The sequence below is a fragment of the Schistocerca piceifrons genome, chromosome 8, assembly GCF_021461385.2.
Source record: "Schistocerca piceifrons isolate TAMUIC-IGC-003096 chromosome 8, iqSchPice1.1, whole genome shotgun sequence".
Classification (NCBI taxonomy): Eukaryota; Metazoa; Arthropoda; class Insecta; order Orthoptera; family Acrididae; genus Schistocerca; species Schistocerca piceifrons.
Window position 1 is genome coordinate 3,923,660 of NC_060145.1, and position 19,975 is coordinate 3,943,634.

The 19,975-nt window shown below is 44.5% G+C and overlaps 1 protein-coding gene across 1 annotated transcript in view; it reads left to right on the plus strand.

Moving 5' to 3' along the window:
* LOC124711476 (glucose dehydrogenase [FAD, quinone]-like) overlaps nucleotides 1-19,975 on the plus strand; it is a 161,532-nt gene that overhangs the window by 101,060 nt on the left and 40,497 nt on the right. The window contains exon 3 of the mRNA XM_047241582.1: nucleotides 2,498-2,706. Coding sequence (XP_047097538.1) covers nucleotides 2,498-2,706 — 209 coding nt within the window. The remainder of the gene's footprint in view (nucleotides 1-2,497; nucleotides 2,707-19,975) is intronic.

Below are 19,975 nucleotides of genomic sequence, written 5' to 3' on the forward strand. Positions count from 1 at the left end.
CTCTGATCACAATCTATTGGTTATGAAGGGTAGATTAAAACTGAAGAAATTGCAAAAAGGTGGGAATTTAAGGAGATGGGACCTGGATAAACTGACAGAACCAGAGTTTGTAGAGAGTTTCAGGAAGAGCATTAGGGAACGACTGACAAGAATGGGGGAAAGAAATACAGTAGAAGAAGAATGGGTAGCTTTGATAGATGAAATAGTGAAGGCAGCAGACGATCAAGTAGGTAAAAAGACGAGGGCTGATAGAAATCCTTCGCTAACAGAAGAGATGCTGAAATTAATTGATGAAAGGAGAAAATACAAAACTGCAATAAACGAAGCAGGCAAAAAGGAATACAAACATCTCAAAAATGAGATCGACAGGAAGTGCAAAATAGATAAGCAGGGATAGCTAGAGGACAAATGTTAAGATGTGGAGGCGTATATAACTAGGAAAATTAAAGAGACCTTTGGAGAAAAGACAACCACGTGTATGAATATCAAGAGCTCAGATAGAAACCCAGTTCTAAGCAATGAAGAGAAAGCAGAAAGGTGGAAGGAGTATATAGAGGGTCTATACAAGGGCAATGTACTTGAGGACAATATTATGGAAATGGAGGTAGATGAAGATGAAATGGGAGATATGATACTGCGTGAAGAGTTTGACAGAGCACTGAAAGACCTGAGTCGAAACAAGACCCCGGGAGTAGACAACATTCCATTAGAACTACTGACGGGCCTGGGAGAGCCAGTCCTGACAAAACTCTACCATCTGGTGAGCAAGATGTATAGGACAGGCGAAATACCCTCAGACTTCAAGAAGAATATAATAATTCCAATCCGAAAGAAAGCAGGTGTTGACAGATGTGAAAATTACCGAACTATCAGTTTAATAAGTCACGGCTGCAAAATACTAACGCGAATTCTTTACAGACGAATGGAAAAACTAGTAGAAGCGGACCTCGGGGAAGATCAGTTTGGATTCCGTAAAAATGTTGGAACACGTGAGGCAATACTGACTCTACGACTTATCTTAGAAGAAAGATTAAGGAAAGGCAGACGCACGTTTCTAGCATTTGTAGACTTAGAGAAAGTATTTGACAATGTTGACTGGAATACTCTCTTTCAAATTCTGAAGGTGGCAGGGGTAAAATACAGGGAGCGAAATGCTATTTACAATTTGTACAGAAACCAGATGGCAGTTATAAGAGTCGAGGGGTATGAAAGGGAAGCAGTGGTTGAGAAGGGAGTGAGACAGGGTTGTAGCCTATCCCCGATGTCATTGAGCGAGCAGTAAAGGAAACAAAAGAAAATTTTGGAGTAGGAATTAAAATCCACGGGGAAGAAGTAAAAATTTAGAGGTTCGCCGATGACATTGTAACTCTCTCAGAGACAGCAAAGGACTTGGAAGAGCAGTTGAACGGAATGGATAGTGTCTTGAAAGGAGGGTATAAGATGAACATCAACAAAAGCAAAACGAGGATAATGGAATGTAGTCGAATTAAATCGGGTGATGCTTAGGGAATTAGATTAGGAAATGAGACACTTAAAGTATTAAGGAGTATTGCTATTTGGGGAGCAAAATAACTGATGATGGTCGAAGTAGAGAGGATATAAAATGCAGACTGGCAATGGCAAGGGAAGCGTTTCTGAAGAAGAGGAATTTGTTAAAATCGAGTGTAGATTTAAGTGTCAGGAAGTCGTTTCTGAAAGTATTTGTATGGAGTGTAGCCATGTGTGGAAGTGAAACGTGGACGATAAATGGTTTAGACAAGAAGAGAATAGAAGCTTTCGAAATGTGGTGCTACAGAAGAATGCTGAAGATTAGATGGGTCGATCACACAACTAATGAGGAAGTATTGAACAGAACTGGGGAGAAGAGAAATTTGTGGCACAACTTGGCTGGAAGAAGGGATCGGTTGGTAGGACATGTTCTGAGGTATCAAGGGATCACCAATTTAGTGGTGGTGGTGGTTAGTGTTTAACGTCCCGTCGACAACGAGGTCATTAGAGACGGAGCGCAAGCTCGGGTTAGGGTTGGGAAGGAAATCGGCCGTGCCCTTTCAAAGGAACCATCCCGGCATTTGCCTGAAACGATTTAGGGAAATCACGGAAAACCTAAATCAGGATGGCCGGAGACGGGATTGAACCGTCGTCCTCCCGAATGCGAGTCCAGTGTGCTAACCACTGCGCCACCTCGCTCGGTGGTCACCAATTTAGTATTGGAGGGCAGCGTGGAGGGTAAAAATCGTAGAGGGAGACCAAGAGATGAATACACTAAACAGATACGGAAGGATGTAGGTTACAGTAGGTACTGGGAGATGAAGAAGCTTGCACAGGACAGAGTAGCATGGAGAGCTGCATCAAACCAGTCTCAGGACTGAAGACCACAACAACAACATACTGACTACAGTAAGGTTGAGACGGTGGAGTAGCAATCATGCTTCTACTTGCTAAGAATTGCATTACGAGCATCCGTGGTTTAATGAAGTGGTGTGTGTGCTGGGTGCAGTTCACGGACGCCAACTGGAACTACCGGACAGAGCCGTCGTCGACGTCGTGCCTGGCCATGGAGGGCCGCCGCTGCCGGTTCCCGCGCGGCAAGGTGATGGGCGGCACCAGCGTGCTCAACTACCTCATCTACACCAGGGGCAACCGGCGCGACTACGACCACTGGGAGCGGCTCGGCAACGACGGCTGGGGCTGGGACGACGTCCTGCCGTGAGTACGGCCGCGCTCGCCTCTGTTCATTCTGCAGCGCTGCTAACAGCTCGGGGGACACGAAACCGACCCCGAGTATTCGTGGAAGCACGCAGCACCACACACACTATCTAACCGAAGTGGCCGAACACCTATTAGTGGACATTAATATGGAGTATTTCCACCTTCACGACGGCTCTAACTTTGCTGTGGACGCTTTCAATGAAACGTCTGAATGCCTAGAGGAACGGTAGCCCATTCTTCCTCAAGAGCTGAAACAAGAAAAGTTAGTTATTTTGGATGCTGCGGTCTGGCGCAAAGTCGACGTTCTGTCTCGTCGCTCTCGGAAAGCCAGTCCATTGCAAGAATGTTACGGTAAACAAACTAATGCCTCACAGATGCTGTTTCACCACAGGGTGCATTGTCGTCCTCATACAGAGAGTATCCTGTCCGAAAACTGATTCCGTAATTCTAGATTTCCAGAAGGATTTTGACACCTTACCTCACAAGAGGCTTTTAATCGAATTGCGTGCTTATGCAATATAGTTTCAATTTTGCGATTACATTCGCGAGTTCCTGTCTGATACATCAAAGTTTGTGGTTAATCGCGGGAAGTCATTGAATAAAACAGAAGTGATTCCTGCTGATCCCCAAAGGAGTGCTTTAGGCCCCGTTATCTATACAGGCTGTTACAAAAAAATACGGCCAAACTTTCAGGAAACATTCCTCACACACAAATAAAGAAAAGATGTTACGTGGACATGTGTCCGGAAACGCTTAATTTCCATGTTAGAGCTCATTTCAGTTTCGTCAGTATGTTCTTCCACCTACGCTCAATTGAGCACGTTATCAAGATTTCATACGTGATACTTTACCTGTGCTGCTAGAACATGTGCCTTTACAAGTACGACACAACATGTAGTTCATGGACGATGGAGCTCCTGCACATTTCAGTCGGAGTGTTTGTACGCTTCTCAACAACAGATTCGGTGACCGATGGATTGGTAGAGGCGGACCAATTCCGTGGCCTCCACGCTCTCCTGACCTCAACCCTCTTGACTTTCATTTATGGGGGCATTTGAAAGCTCTTGTCTACGCAACCCCGGTACCATATGTAGAGACTCTTCGTGCTCGTATTGTGGACGGCTGTGATACAATACGCCATTCTCCAGGGCTGCATCAGCGCATCAGAGATTCTATGCGACGGAGGGTGGATGCATGTATCTTCGCTAACGGAGGACATTTTGAACATTTCCTGTAACAAAGTGTTTGAAGTCACGCTGGTACGTTCTGTTGCTGTGTGTTTCCATTCCATGATTAATGTGATTTGAAGAGAAGTAATAAAATGAGCTCTAACATGGAAAGTAAGCGTTTCCGGACACATGTCCACATAACATATTTTCTTTCTTTGTGTGTGAGGAATGTTTCCTGAAAGTTTGGCCGTACCTTTTTGCAACACCCTGTATAAACAGTTCAGGAAACAATCTGAGGATCTGTATTAGGTTATCTGCTGATGATGCTGTCGTTTATCGACTAGTAAAGTAATCAGGAGATCAAACAAATTGCAGAACGAATTAGAAAAGGTATTTGTATGGTGCGAAAGTTGGCAATTGACACTAAATAACGAGAAGTGTGAGGTCATGCACACGAGTGCTAAAAGGAATCCGTTAACCTTCGGTTACACGATGAATCAATCAAATCTAAAGGCCATAAATTCAACTAAATACCTAGGAATTACAATTGGAAAGAATACATAGAAAATGTTGTGGGGATGGCGACCCACAGACTGCGTTTTATACGCAGATCACTTAGAAGATGCAACAGATCTGCTAAACAGACTGCCTGCACTGCACTTCTCTGCCTTCTTTTGGAGTCCTGCTGTGCGCTTTGGGATTCTTACTAGATACGATTAACGGAGTACATCGAGAAAGTTCAAAGAAGAGCAGCACGTTTTGTACTATCGAGAAATAGGGTGGAGAGTGTCACTGACATGGTACAGGATTTGGTTGGAGATCATTAAAACAAACGCGTCTGTCCTTGCGACAGCATTTTCTCACTAAATTTCCATCACCCACTTTCTCCTCCTAATTCCACAATATTTTGTTGACGCCGACCTACACAGGGAGAAACAATTACTACAATAACATAAGGGAAACCAGAGCTCGCACTTTTTTTCCACGCGCTGTTCGAGAATGGAATAATAGACAATTATTTTGAAACTGGTTCCATTCCGCCACACACCGTTGGGTGGCTTGCGGTGTATCAATGTAGATGTAGAACCCCCTGCCAGGCACGTAAGTGTGATTTGCAGAGTAGCCACGTAGATGTAAATGAACTGTTCGTTTACCGTGCGCAGTATAAAATGTCTTCATTTCCTACCACATTTTGCATTTTTTTTTCTTTTTTAAGCAGAATAAGGGTATCACACCCTCACTAGGAAAAATTGCAGTTCCCTAGGCATTCACCAAACCCAAACCGTTCCATCGGGTTACCACAGGTATCGCGTGGCTCACCTCTCCACATCACTACCTTAAAGTCATTCAGTGCCGTCGCTCTTTACACCACCTCAATCGTCGCTTAGCGCTGACAACAGAAATGTGGGCGTTAGGAGGAGCTGCTCGAAAAATGTAACCATTCTTTTCACAGTGTTAGTGGACTCCTAGTAACACATACTCACAAATGATTCCTTCCGTCGATTTTATGCCACTGTTGACAACGAGCCCCGAAAAACTCGGCGGTCTCTCTCCGTCAGTAACCGAAGTCTGCGTGGTTCTGGTTCAGCCGCGGTGGTTCCTCCGGGATTCCATTTGCACAGCGACATCTCCAACGGTGACATGGGCAGCGTGACCGATCTGTGACATCAAGTGCCTAGACCACGTTCCAAGTTACTGAGCTACTTCCGTGGCTTCGCGAGAAATACCAGTAGCGGCCGCGGCCGGAATCCACTCACTGCTGGCGAGACAAATTTCGCGACACACTACACCGCAGATTTACTCGGAAGCTTTTTTCGACGGGCCGGGATTAATCCTCTGCAGTACTACACTTAAAAAGTCAGTCTAAATGAAGGTCCCCAGCCTCGCTGTGGTCCCAAATGCTCTGTACGAATCTGACCATTTCCAGCAAGATTCCGAAATTCGATCACTGAAATGGAAAATGTACATCGCTATCGGTCAATACACAGCACCCAGATGCCGCCTAGTGACTGTTGCGCCGGAAACGAAACAGGAAAAAAAACATCACACTCAAATTTCCACGGAAACAAATGGATGGAATGTAACAGTTTCAACTAAACCTCGCCAAGTCCGCTTCGTTCACGGAACACCACACCCAGCTCGCTACTGGGACCGCGGTCTGCTGTGAGGCCTCCGTTTACGCAGCACGTGCACGCTTGCATAACCACAAAACTCACCCATATAACCAAAAATGATTAATTACAATTGTATGCATACAATTGTATGCAACTTTCAAGTTTTCCGTACTGTATGAAGAACTTTATTCACCGGTGAAGATGACTCAGTCTAGACTTGATATGCTGGACACACTTAAAACATAACCGCCGGCATCACGGGTCATACGCCCCTCTACGGCCGTGTTGGCAGCCGCCCGACTTCTAGATTTCGTGAGTTCGAAACCACTGCAGCGGTGTACCGTAAGTCTCTAGAAGAGTGTAGCGTTCCAAAGGATTGGAAAACGGCACAGGTCATCCCCGTTTTCAAGGAGGGACGTTGAACAGATGTGCAGAACTATAGACCTATATCTCTAACGTCGATCAGTTGTAGAATTTTGGAAGACGTATTATGTTCGAGTATAATGACTTTTCTTGAGACTAGAAATCTATTCTGTAGGAATCAGCATGAGTTTGGAAAAAGACGGTCGTGTGAAACCCAGCTCGCGCTATTCGTCCACGAGATTCAGAGGGCCATAGACAAGGGTTCCCAGGTAGATGCCGTGCTTCTTGACTTCCGCAAGGCGTTCGATACAGTTCCCCACAGTCGTTTAATGAACAAAGCAAGAGCATATGGACGATCAGACCAACTGTGTGATCGGATTGAAGAGTTGCTAGATAACAGAACGCAGCATGTCATTCTCAATGGAGAGGAGTCTTCCAAAGTAAGAGCGATTTCAGGTGTGCCGCAAGTGAGTGTCGTAGGACCGTTGCTATTCACAATATAGATAAATGACCTTGTCGATGACATCGGAAGTTCACTGAGACTTTTTGCGGATGATGCTGTGGTATTTCGAGAGGTTGTAACAATGGAAAATTGTACTGAAATGTAGGAGGATCTGCAGCGAATTGACGCATGGTGCAGGGAATGGCAATTGAATCTCAATGTAGACAAGTGTAATGTGCTGCGAATACATAGAAAGAAAGATCATTTATCATTTAGCTACAAAATAGCAGGTCAGCAACTGGAAGCAGTTAATTTCATAAATTATCTGAGAGTACGCATTAGGAGTGATTTAAAATGGAATGATCATATACAGTTGATCGTTGGTAAACCGGACGCCAGACTGAGATTCATTGGAAGAATCCTAAGGAAACACAATCCGAAAACAAAGGAAGTAGGTTACAGTACGCTTGTTCGCCCACTGCTTGAATACTGCTGAGCAGTGTGGGATCCGTACCAGATAGGGTTGATAGAAGAGAGAGAGAAGATCCAACGGAGAGCAGCGCGCTTCGTTACAGGATCATTTAGTAACCGCGAAAGCGTTACGCAGATGATAGATAAACTCCAGTGGAAGACTCCGCAGCAGAGACGCTTAGTAGCTTGGAACAGGCTTTTGTTGAAGTTTCGAGAACATATCTTCACTGAAGAGTCAAGCAGTATATTGCTCCCTCCTATGTATATATCGCGAAGAGACCATGAGGATAAAATCAGAGAGAAGCATACCGACAATCCTTCTTTCTACGAACAATACGAGACTGGAATAGAAGGGAGAACCGATAGAGGTACTCAAGGTACCCTCCGCCACACACCGTCAGGTGGCTTGCGGAGTATGGATGTAGATATAGATGTAGATTGCAAGAAATTATCTAATTGCCATGCTTTGCACTCAGTCTATGTCAGTAGTAGAATGGAGGCACGTTCATAAAGTCTCTGCAAAGGGTTGCTTTCTGACAGCTCTTCTGGAAAGTTTACTTCCATGAAGTGGTGAAGAAATACGTTCCGCAATGGAGAAATCTTTAGTCATTTGGCCAGCACAGCAGTCCTCATTCACAGTTCCAATGGAAGGAGTATGGAACGTCAGACCCACCATTTCCAGGCTGGACGAAGCGCCCTTCCATAGGCTACTGGGAATTGCCCCCGTCTTCACAATAGCCAGGAGAAGCCTACGAAAGCACTCCGTCTTCAGGCCACAAGTGGCCCATCGGGACCATCCGACCGCCGTGTCATCCTCAGTTGAGGATGCGGATAGGAGGGGCGTGGCGTCAGCACACCGCTCTCCCGGTCGTTGTGATGGTTTGCTTTGACCGCAGCCGCTACTATTCTGTGTTGTAGGTCGCCAATTGGCATCACGAGGATGTGAGGTTGCGGGCGAGTTGAGACGCCTCGGAGATATTCCAAGTTGGGAGCTGGCGCGGCCGCACGGCAAGCCGGGGTCCGACAGCAAACACGTGGTGCTGAACGTCAGACGGGCAAGAGAGGCAGCCCGAGCGCGTGGTCCGGGTCGAGCACGTGGCTGGGAGTTCCTTAGCGATGCTGTCTCGATGAAAGAGCGCCAAAGATGGCGGACTTTGTGAAACCATCATGGCAGACACTTCACAGTTCGTATAGAAATTAATAATAGCCAGATGTATCATGATACTTCAAAAAGAAACGTGTACATTACTATTATTCCCACGACGATTCAGATGGTGTAATCAGATTTTCAATATCTTTATTAGTTTAACGTTTAGTATTTGACGGTAAATTATACAAGTAACACCCAGCAACGAATTTCCAAAATCTAAACGCTTCATCCGATTTCGTCGACCGACGTGTGTTTAGAAAGCTATTAGTGTAAACCTAAATTGGTATAAATTACAGGCACGTAACTTGAGTAGTACCTGAGTTATTGGAGGTCAAAGTTGCCGATTACTATCGATCGCGTCAGGCCATAATTACTCCACAGTTACACGAAAGAACGGCAGCAGCATGCTATTAAATATATTTATTCATCTATGTCTGTTTATATCCGATATATACTACGCATGAAGAAATTGGTTAAATATTTACGGTGTTTTAGAAAGCACAGAGACAACAGACTACTGGCCTACCTTTTGTTGCTATTCCTTTGATGTATGTTTATTTAATTTGTTTATGTATTTAATAATGTGTGTTAGAGAGTTTTTATGGTCCAGCCGTAGGTTCAAATGGCTCTGAGCACTATGCAACTTAACTTCTGAGGTCATCAGTCCCCTAGAACTTAGAACTAACCTAACAACAGCACACACAGCCATGCTCGAGGCAGGATTCTAACCTGCGACCGGAGCGGTCGCTCGGTTCCAAACTGTAGCGCCTAGAACCGCACGGTCACCTAGGCCGGCACAAAGAACACATTTAGCGACGCGGTCTCTGGTAGGCTGCTTGAATTTGCATGCGCAACATCCTCTTTGGCAAACTTCAGTGCTACGTAACTCGGAAACGGCGGATCGTATCGATTTTGCTTTCTTAACAGTTATTTCTCAACACAACCTACCTTCTAACACCCTTACAGCCGGCCGCGGTGGTCTCGCGGTTCTAGGCGCGCAGTCCGGAACCGCGCGACCGCTACGGACGCAGGTTCGAATCCTGCCTCGGGCATGGATGTGTGTGATGTCCTTAGGTTAGTTAGGTTTAAGTAGTTCTAAGTTCAAGGGGACTGATTACGTCAGATGTTAATTCCCATAGTACTCAGAGCCATTTGAACCATTTAACACCCTTACAAGCTTCTTGGACTCTTTCCGACCACCCAGTATAATCGTCGATTCCAGAGGTACCAGTTTCACACAGTTTATCCGAAGCTTCGTTCATGTCTGCTCGCCATCGCGTTCACTCCTTAATATCACAAAAACGCATTCCTCGCAAAGAGTAATGAAAACGCAGGATCGTAACACGTTCTTTGTGCAACGGTAAATCTCCTTACTGACCTAATGGCATTCTCCTGTAGTCTTTACTCGCTCATTAGTTACATGCATATTTTATAAGTACCATTTAATTACGTACTAAAAATCTTATCCACTGACAAATAATATCTGAAACACAATACAGTATGTAGTTAATTATTTACAGCCTTTGGCGGTAGATGAGAAGGAAACTAACATTCTTCTTTCTCCAAATGTGGTTTCTTTTACCCTAGTCAGTGCAGTCGACAAGCATCATAATTAGCCGCTACTTCACGTGCATTGAGTACTTCGCTACCGGATACATTGTGTGGGTGAGAGCAAACCCGAGCACTGATAGCTGTTTGTCACTAACATAGGGTGTCTCCTGAGGGAGTACACCGTTTTTTTTTTTTAATTTAATTTAATTTTATTTTTTTTCAGCCGAAGACAGCTGCAGTCGAACATGTACTAGTGTGTACCGTTATTAAGGCAAAGTCTCGTGTAAATAGATGCTCCTTTCTCACTCAGTGCTGAATAGATAACGAGTTGTGGCGTTCGTTCTTCTCTATAGTGCGCACAAGCACTGGAAATCACAACAGGCAATGAATCTTTGTTTCTATTTCTGTTTTGCTTGCTAATGTATTCGGTCTTTAACCGCGTGACAGACAGTAATCTACAGAAAAAAAGAGAGACAGAAAAAAATACGTTGTGTAATTCTCAGGTTCAACGTGTCACAGATGTCTCCTGTTTTAGTAATGATTACAGTAGAATATAAAAATGTTTTAATAGATTAATAATAATATAATTGTTTACACTGCTTTAGCACGACTACCTAGAAACTTCAGTTGACTAAAATATTGGATTTGAACAGTATTCGTCCGAAAATTTTTAAAAGTACATCTTTCATGCAGCTGATTTATGAACTTTAAGAGTAACAAACTGTTATAACTTTGACGACGTCATAGTTCATACTATATAAAATTTAATTGTTGACTCGCCGTTGTTCCTGCTATCATTCCGAGCGTGTAAATGGGAGCGAGTGCGGTTTCTTTCACTAATCTCCACCTACGTTCGGGATGACACTATGTGATCAGAAGTATCCGGACACCCCCAAAACATACGTTTCTCATATTAGGTGCATTGTGCTGCCACCTACTGCCAGATGCTCCACATCAGCGACCTCAGTAGTCATTAGACATCGTGAGGGAGCAGAATGGGGCGCTCCGCGGAACTCACGGCATTCTAACGTGGTCAGGTGACTGGGTGTCACTTGTGTCGTACGCCTGTACGCGAGATTTCCACACTCCTAAACGTCCCTCTTGGTCCACTGTTTCCGATGTGATAGGGTAGTGGAAACGTGAGGGACACGTACAGCACAAAAGCGTACAGGCCGACCTTGTCTGTTGACTGACAGAGACCGCCGATAGTTGAAGAGGGTCGTAATGTGTAATAGGCACACATCTCTCCAGACCATCACACAAGAATTCCAAACTGCATCAGCGTCCACTACAAGTACTGTGACAGTTAGGCGGCAGGTGAGAAAACTTGGATGTCATGGTCGAGCGGCTGCTCGTATGTCACACAGCTCGCCGTTAAATGGTAAACGACGCCTCGCTTGGTGTAAGGAGAGTAGACACTGGACGAATGAACAGTGGAAAAATGTTGTGTGGAGTGACGAATTACGGTATACAATGTGGCGATCCGATGGCAGGGTGTAGGTATGGCGAATGCCCGGTGAACGTCATCTGCCAGCGTGTGTAGTGCCAACAGTAAAATTCGGAGGCGGTGGTGTTATGGAGTGGTCGTGTTTCTCATGGAGGGGGCTTGCACCCCTTGGTGTTTTGCGTGGCACTATCACAATGCAGGCCTACATTGATGTTTCAAGCCCGCATCTCGTGGTCGTGCGGTAGCGTTCTCGCTTCCCACGCCCGGGTTCCCGGGTTCGATTCCCGGCGGGGTCAGGGATTTTCTCTGCCTCGTGATGGCTGGGTGTTGTGTGCTGTCCTTAGGTTAGTTAGGTTTAAGTAGTTCTAAGTTCTAGGGGACTGATGACCATAGATGTTAAGTCCCATAGTGCTCAGAGCCATTTGAACCATTTTTTTGATGTTTCAAGCACCTTCTTGCTTCCCACTATTGAAGAGCAACTCGGGGATGGCGAATGCATCTTTCAACACGATCGAGCACCGGTTCATAATGAACGGCCTGTGGCGGAGTGGTTACAGGACAATAACATCCCGGTGTCCACGCAACGGTTTACGAATGATTCAGAGGATTTCTATCGTCCAGGAATTCAACGATTGGCACAACGTTCCGCCATTTGTTTACGGAGAACTGGTAATTACGTTGACAATACGAGTGACGTTCAGTAACTAATGCAACATATTTTTTCTCCGCCAATTTCGGGTGGAAAAATGCGGAATTTGTTGTGGAACGTCGAGTAATACTCCTGCTGCAGCCCCTGTAGTTTCACGAAGTTCCGACAGGTGGCGGCACTATACATAGCCTTCAGCAGAGGAGCGTTCCAAGCAGAGAGCTGTGACAGTTTCTTTTGGTGGAAAACCAAAGCAGCGCAGTTATTCAGTGGCGCTTGCAGACTGCCTACGGCTACCTGGCAGTGAACAAAAGCACGGCGAGCCGTTGGGCGACGCGTACCTGTCCTACCTGCAGAGGGGCGGCCGGCCGCACACAGCTGCGACTCCTGCAGTGTTGGAACGTGACGACACTCTGATTCGAAGTGATGGACAGATCACAACCGAACACCTCGCTGCTCAACGGGACGCCTCTGTTGGTAGTGAGGTACTGAACTCTGAAGATGTTCGCGCTACTCTCAGGAAAATGAAGAAACGACTGCAGTGTGTTCATCGCCACGAAAATGTGAACGAACTACTACTTCTCCATGACAACCTAAGGCCTCCACAAGTCCGCGCACCCGAGAGCAGCTCACAAAACTCTGGACTGTTCTTCCTCATCCTCCGTACAGCCCGGATCTCGCAACTTCCGTGTTCCATCTGTTTGACCCGAGAAGGATGCACTCCACGAGAAGCAATACGTGGATGGATTATATGGAGGTTGTTGATGCAGCAACACGTTGGTTCCAACGTCGGCCAGTGGAGTGGTACCACGCCGGCACGAAGGCCCTCTCAGTAAGATGGCGTAAGGCCGTCGAATTGGACGGAGATTACTTTTGAAAACTAGGATTTCGTAACCAAATGAGTGGAAGATAATATGGTGTATTAGAACCATGACTAAACCGAACTGCTTTCAGAAATAGAATGTATTGTGTTACTTAATGAACGAGTCTTCTGTATCTACCTCACTTTGAAGTGTAATTCAGTATTTAATAAAAGCTCTTTAACCAGCCATAATAGTACGCAACTTACTTTTAGAAGTCTCCTCGTATATCTAAATATACGAACACTTCTAATAAAATGTTTTTTTTTGGGGGGGGGGAGGGGATGCCAATTCATGACCCCCCCCCTCCTCAATAAATGTCTCACCCACATACGGTACCAGTAGTACTGAGGAGTGTGCGGTACTCTAGTTTGTTACAAGTATATTCTGGTACATGTTACCAAGCAATCAACCTCACAGCCCTCTGCCAAAAGACTCTCCGAGTCAGATGGCGCACTGGTAAGACCTCAGATTTGCATTCGGCAGGATAGCGGTTCAAATCTCCGTCCAGCCATTTCCAGTTCCCCTTAATCTGCAACAGTAAATGCCGGAATGTTATAAACAAAGTAGATTTCCTTCACCATCCGCACCAATTTGAGCTTTTCAACACGACGTTACAGCTTAATCTTCCTCCCTTTTGTATATTTCATGCTCCACCGACAAGGGACAAGGGGAAGGCCTCATCAAACACGAACAAACCGATTCGGCTTATATTTGGCACTTCGCCTGTGTACAACCTGAAATTAAAGATCATGAACGACCAGCCTATTTTCCATTTATTTTTAATAGTCAACCTCCTCCTGTAATGCAATAAACTTCATTCATTATTAGTTTGTTATTATTATTATTATTGTTATACGTTCACTCGCAAGAACTTTCAAAAATGGTTCTCTGAGCACTATGGGACTTAACATCTGAGGTCATCAGTCCCCTCGAACTTAGAACTACTTCAACCTAACTAACCTACGGACATCACATATATCAATGCCCGAGGCAGGATTCGAACCTGCGGACGTAGCGGTCGCGCGGTTCCGGACTGAAGCGCCTAGAACCGCTCGGCCACCGCGGCCTGCGCACGAACTTTCCTCTTCCTATTTTCTACCGATGCACACGACCAGTGCATCTGCAAGAATGCAGTGTTGGATGTTCCGCGTAGCGAATGCACACGGTAACCACGGCGGCTCGTGGTTTTTTTTTTCTTTTCTTTCCTTTGTCTTAAGAGTATACTTAATGGACTACAACTGTGGGAACTTACGTAACATTTACAACAGAGGCAACAGAACTGCTCACAGACCGAGCGAGGTGGCGCAGTGGTTAGACACTGGACTCGCATTCGGGAGGACGACGGTTCAATCCCGCGTCCGGCCATCCTGATTTAGGTTTTCCGCGATTTCCCTAAATCACTCCAGGCAAATGCCGGGATGGTTCCTCTTAAAGGGCACAGCCGACTTCCTTCGCCATCCTTCCCTAATCCGATGAGACCGATGACCACGCTGTCTGGTCTCCTTCCCCAAAACAACCAAACCAACCAACTGCTCACAGAAATAATTATGATTATAACTATTTTTTTTTACAAATGTTATGCAGTCATTGGACGTGTTGTCGGGAAGCTATCATGCAAAGTTCAGTTTTTCACTTTATGAAGCCAGTCTCTCTCAAGTGTGCTGTTTTTATTTGAATAATTGTGTGTTCACTCACTGAAATTGATCTTATGTATGTCATTACGTAAGTATTGAATTTATCCTGGTCCTACGTTCCATGTGCTTGAAGTGTTCTGTGTTTAACAGCTACGGATATAGTGTGTGTGTGTGTGTGTGTGTGTGTGTGTGTGTGTGTGTGTGTGTGTGCGCGCGCGCTTTTACCCAAACTCGTCCCTTATCATCCTCATATTCACACTAGCTCACATCCTGGAAGATAGCGGCAAAACTGCTCAAATGTTCTAAAACTGTTAAGTAAATCTAAGAAAGATAAGAAGAGAGTTAAAATAGATAACTAGATACACATGAATATGTGACAGGCTGATCACTTAGAAACAAACGAGGACGAACCACTCACCCTTGTAACACTTTAAAAACGTCGTCCTAAAATCTGATATATTCTGTAATCAACTAATGCATCACACTTTTATAAATAAGGAACCAACATGCTTTAGTAAATGTACCAAATGTTGTGAAACATACGACGAAGCTGACTCCAAAACGTAAAATGCCAAATTCAGTCTTACTCAGTACAGGTACTGTGATGAATAAAGTCTAGTTAAAACAGTACTTTTATTGTGTGTGGCGAAATTAAAGTTTTATTGAGCTCAATTACATTTCTCGGATCGGGTTCAGTTAAATATTGTTTTTCAAACAATTGCTGTAAAGTGAACTGCTAGAAACTTTTTTATGAAATTAATTGTTTTTCACACTAATACTTAAATGACCGTTTACCACAGGAGGGCATTTTGTCGTCTGTGAAATGCAGACTAAACGTACATTTAATTACTAGATTTGTTTTATATAAATGTTTCTCAATCCGGTCTCTTTTAAATGTCAACCAGTATGTGAGTGTAAATACAGATAGATTGAAGTACTTCAGCTAACGTGTCACATTTGTTATGTTTGTGTCCAACCACCTGTCATCTCAAAGTTAGGAAGTAATTATCAGTACAACAGCTTATCAGCGAGAAACTTCTGTGTGCGATCATTACGGATTCAGTCCGGCACTTCACGGTCAAATAAAAATTATTCATAATTAGAAAACTGCTAATGAGGAGAAATGATACAGCAGAATCGCATATTACTGAAAATACTCTATGGAATACAAAGCATAAATTAGAATACAAAGGATAAATTATTCCACACAGATACTCCGATATCCCCTCTAGTTAGGGACAGGGAAACAGTTTCATTCAAATGTTAACTGTTAAAATGTTGACTATGTATAGAGTTAAAAGAATTGTCTGGAAGTTCAAGCTCTCATAATCAGTATTGCTGTATAAAATCCTCTAAAAGCGACCAATATAAAACATAAAGAAGAACAATAAAAATTAACTAATGTGGCTACTTCCCTTGCAGCTGTGTCTCCTTAAGATGTGCGTCCACATCACAGTCAGCGGGTGAAATCTGCCAACTACTTATCCACAGGCAATCGCAGCTTGGACATCATATGCCATGCCACTTTTGTGTTTTTCATCAGTTGACAGTGATTTGGACTTATACTGTTTGACATAAAATCTGACCGATGGCAAGCCGCCCTGGAATGTAAGTCTGCAGCTCTCGTAATATGGTCAAATAAACTGACCACGCTGACAATACTTCAAGTCCGGCTATCTGCACAATATGGCAACACCGTAGGCTGCGGCAATTCCTTGAGAATGTCTTGTCTTCTGCTGAAGTCGTTATGTTACGCCTACACCCCTGGTCTACGTGTAAACAGCGCGTCGCCCGAATGCGATGTCTTGTGGTCGAATCAGCTCGTTCCCTAAATTTTAGAGCGCCTTTAGTCTGAATACTGCAATCCAGAGTTTGATGGTACCACACTTACTCCGTATTTAACGTTCCGACACACCGGTAATAACACTTCCGCCCAATAACATTTCTGCGAAAGATTTCTCGGCAGACCATCTGCCTTTCAACGCCACATGTGTCTAGGACCCACCTGCTGGCACCAAATGCCGCGGCGGCGCTGCGCTCACTCGCCCAGTGACTGAAGCCTCAACCACCACTAATCGCCTTGGAGTATAAAATGCTTCACTGTTGTTGAGTTATGCTCCACAAAAAATGACTAGGATTTGTCTCTCACGCTCGCTATCAACAGATGATGAATTTTATATACTCTAATATGCAGGACTTGAGAATAGCCCAAAATTAATTTTATAGTTTGTGATCCAATCAGAATAACAAATTTCATTGATTAATGTTAATATTAATGCTTTATAACTCGTCTTTTTTCCCTTTTAGAAGACATTCTTCAAGCAATTTTTTTTCGTCAGGAATCCTTATGTATCTGCCAAGAAACAGTGAGTAACTCTAACGTAATCAGCTTTACTGTCGTTGTTAGATTTCTGACGGTAAATGTACGAGATAAACCGTAAGCATGTTCTACACCAATGCAGGCATACTGCAGATTTTTAGGTTCTGGTATGGAATCGTGGAGTTAGATTTAAATCAACAGAATTGCCCATTTTTGAAGCTACCCACAGAGGAAGAAAGTTGTTAAGGCCTGTGTCAGCAGACGTCTGCAGTGGTGCCTAATTGCTACTACACAGACTTAACAAAGACTAACTACAATGAAGAGCCAGAGAAACTGGTACACCTGCCTAATACAGTCTAGGGACCAGGCGAGCACGCAGAACTGCCGCAACACGACGTGGCACGGGCTCGACTAATGTCTGATGTAGCGTTGGAGGGAGGTGACACCATGAATCCTGCAGGGCTCTCCATAAATTCGTAAGCGTACGAGAGAGTGGGGATCTCTTCTGAACAGCACGTTGCAAGGCATTCCAGGTATGCCCAATAATGTTCGTGTCTGGGAATTGGTGGCCATCAGAAGTTTTTAAACTCACAAGAGTGTTCCTGGAGCAACTATGTAGCCATTCTGGCATGTGGTGTGTCGCATTGTCCTGCTGGAATTGCCAAGTCGGTCGGAATGCACAATGGACTTGACTGGACGCAGGTGATCAGACAGAATGCTCATCTACGTGTCACATGTCAGAGTCGTATGTAGACGTATCAGCGGTCCCATATCACCCCAACTGCACATGCCCCACACCGTTACAGAGACTCCGCCAGCTTGAACAGTCCCCTACTGACATGCAGGGTCCATCATATCGCCTCCATACAATCTGAGGCGAGACTCGTCCGGCCAGGCAGCGCGTTTCCAGTCATCAACAGTCCTATGTCGGTGTCGACGGGCCCAGGCGGGGCGTAAAGCCTCGCACTTGTTGATGGCCTAACATTGAAATCTGCAGCAATTTGCGGAGGGACTGCACTTCTATCACGTAGAAGGATTCTCCTCAGTCGTCGTTGGTGCTGTTCTCGCAGGATCGTTTTCCAGCGGCAGCGATGTCGGGGACTTTACGTTTTACCGTATTCCTGATATTAACGGTGCACCCGTGAATTAGTCGTACGGGTCAATTCCCACTTCATCCATGACTCGTGCGCCGACTACACCATCACGTCCAACCCCGTTAAATCTTGATAACCTGCCATTATACCAGCAGTAACCGATCTTGCAACTGCGAGAGACACGTGTCTTATACAGGGTGTAAATTTTAAGTTGACAAACTATAATAACTCGAAAAATAAGCTTCACACGAAAAAATGTGTAGAATCCAAAGTTGATTATTTTGGTGGGGGACATCTGCTGGTTCTAAAATTAGCCCACCACCCCAGCCTCCTGGGGGTGGGGCGGGAGGCAACTTTAAAATTTCAACTGGGAACCCCCATTTCTTATTGCAAAATCAGATTCTACATTTTGTCTGAAACATTTGTTTTGATTCTTGCTAGTTGGCGCTGTAATTCAAGAAAATCCATGTTCTCATTTTTGCGTGGAAACTTGTTACGGATAAATAAAAATACTTATTGACTTCGTAAATTTTGTTTCGCTAAAACTAAAATTCTCCCTCTTTCCCCATAGGGTGGCGTTTGAGAAAGAGGAATTAAAGTTTTACAAATGTTGACCCAAATGTGCTCGAGTACTAGTTTCTTTGGTTCTTCAGTGTAAATTGTTGCACTTCATGGAACGACGTCCTGGGCTTACATTTTTGGCAAGATAATGCCCACCGGTATACGTGGGGAGTTACTGCCGCCTACCTTCGTGCTTGCCAAACCCTACTTTGGTCAGTAAGTTCGCCGAATCTGTACATATATATCTATGTGATTACTCTGCTGTTCACAACAAAGTGTCTGGCAGAGGGTTCAATGAACCACCTTCATGCTGTCTCTCAACCCTTCCACTCTCGAATGGCACGCGGGAAAAACGAGCACTTAAATTTTTCCACGAGAGCCCTGATTTCATTTATTCTATCGTGATGATCATTTCTCCCTATGTACGTGGGTGCCAACAGAATGTCTTCGCAATCGGAGGAGAAAACTGCTGATTGAAATTTCACGAGAAGATCCCGTCGCAACGAAAAACGCCTTTGTTTTAATGTTTGCCGCTGCAATTCACGTATCATGTCTGTGACACTATCTCCCCTGTTTCGCGATAATACAAAACGAGCTGCCCTTCTCTGTACTTTTTCGATGTCATCCGTCAGTCCCACCTGATGCGGATCCCACACCGCACAGCAGTACTCCAGAATAGGGCGGACAAGCGTAGTGTAAGGAGTCGCTTTGGTAGACCTGTTGCACCTTCTAAGTGTTCTGCCAGTCAATCGCAGTATTCGGTTTGCTCTACCCACAATAGTATCTATGTGATCGTTCCAAATTAGGTTATTTGTAATTGTAATCCCTAAGTATTTAGTTGAATTTACAGCCCTCAGATTTCTTTTAGTACTCATGTGAATAACTTCGCACTTTTCTTTATTCAGGGTCAATTGCCACTTTTCGCACTATACAGATATCTTATCTAAATCATTTTGCATGTCGTTTTGATCATCTGATGACTTTACAAGACGATAAATGACAGCATCATCTGCAAACAATCTAAGACGGCTACTCAGATTGTCTCCTATGTCGTTAATTCAGATTAGGGACAATAGCGGGCGTGTAACACTTCCTTGGGGAACGCCAGATATTACTTCTTTTTTACTCCATGACTTTCCGTCTATTACTACGAACTGTGACCTTTCTGACAGGAAATCACGAGTCCAGTCGCACAACTGAGGCGATATTCCATGGGCACGCAGTCTGGTTAGAAGACGCTTATGAGGAACGGTGTCGAAAGCCTTCTGGAAATCTAAAAATATGGCGTCAATCTGACATCCGCTGTTGATAGCACTCATTACTTCATGAGTATAACGAGCTAGTTGTGTTTCACAGGAACAATATTTTCTGAATCCGTGCTGACTATATGTCAATAAATCGTTTTCTTCGAGGTACTTCATAATGTTCGAATACAGTATAT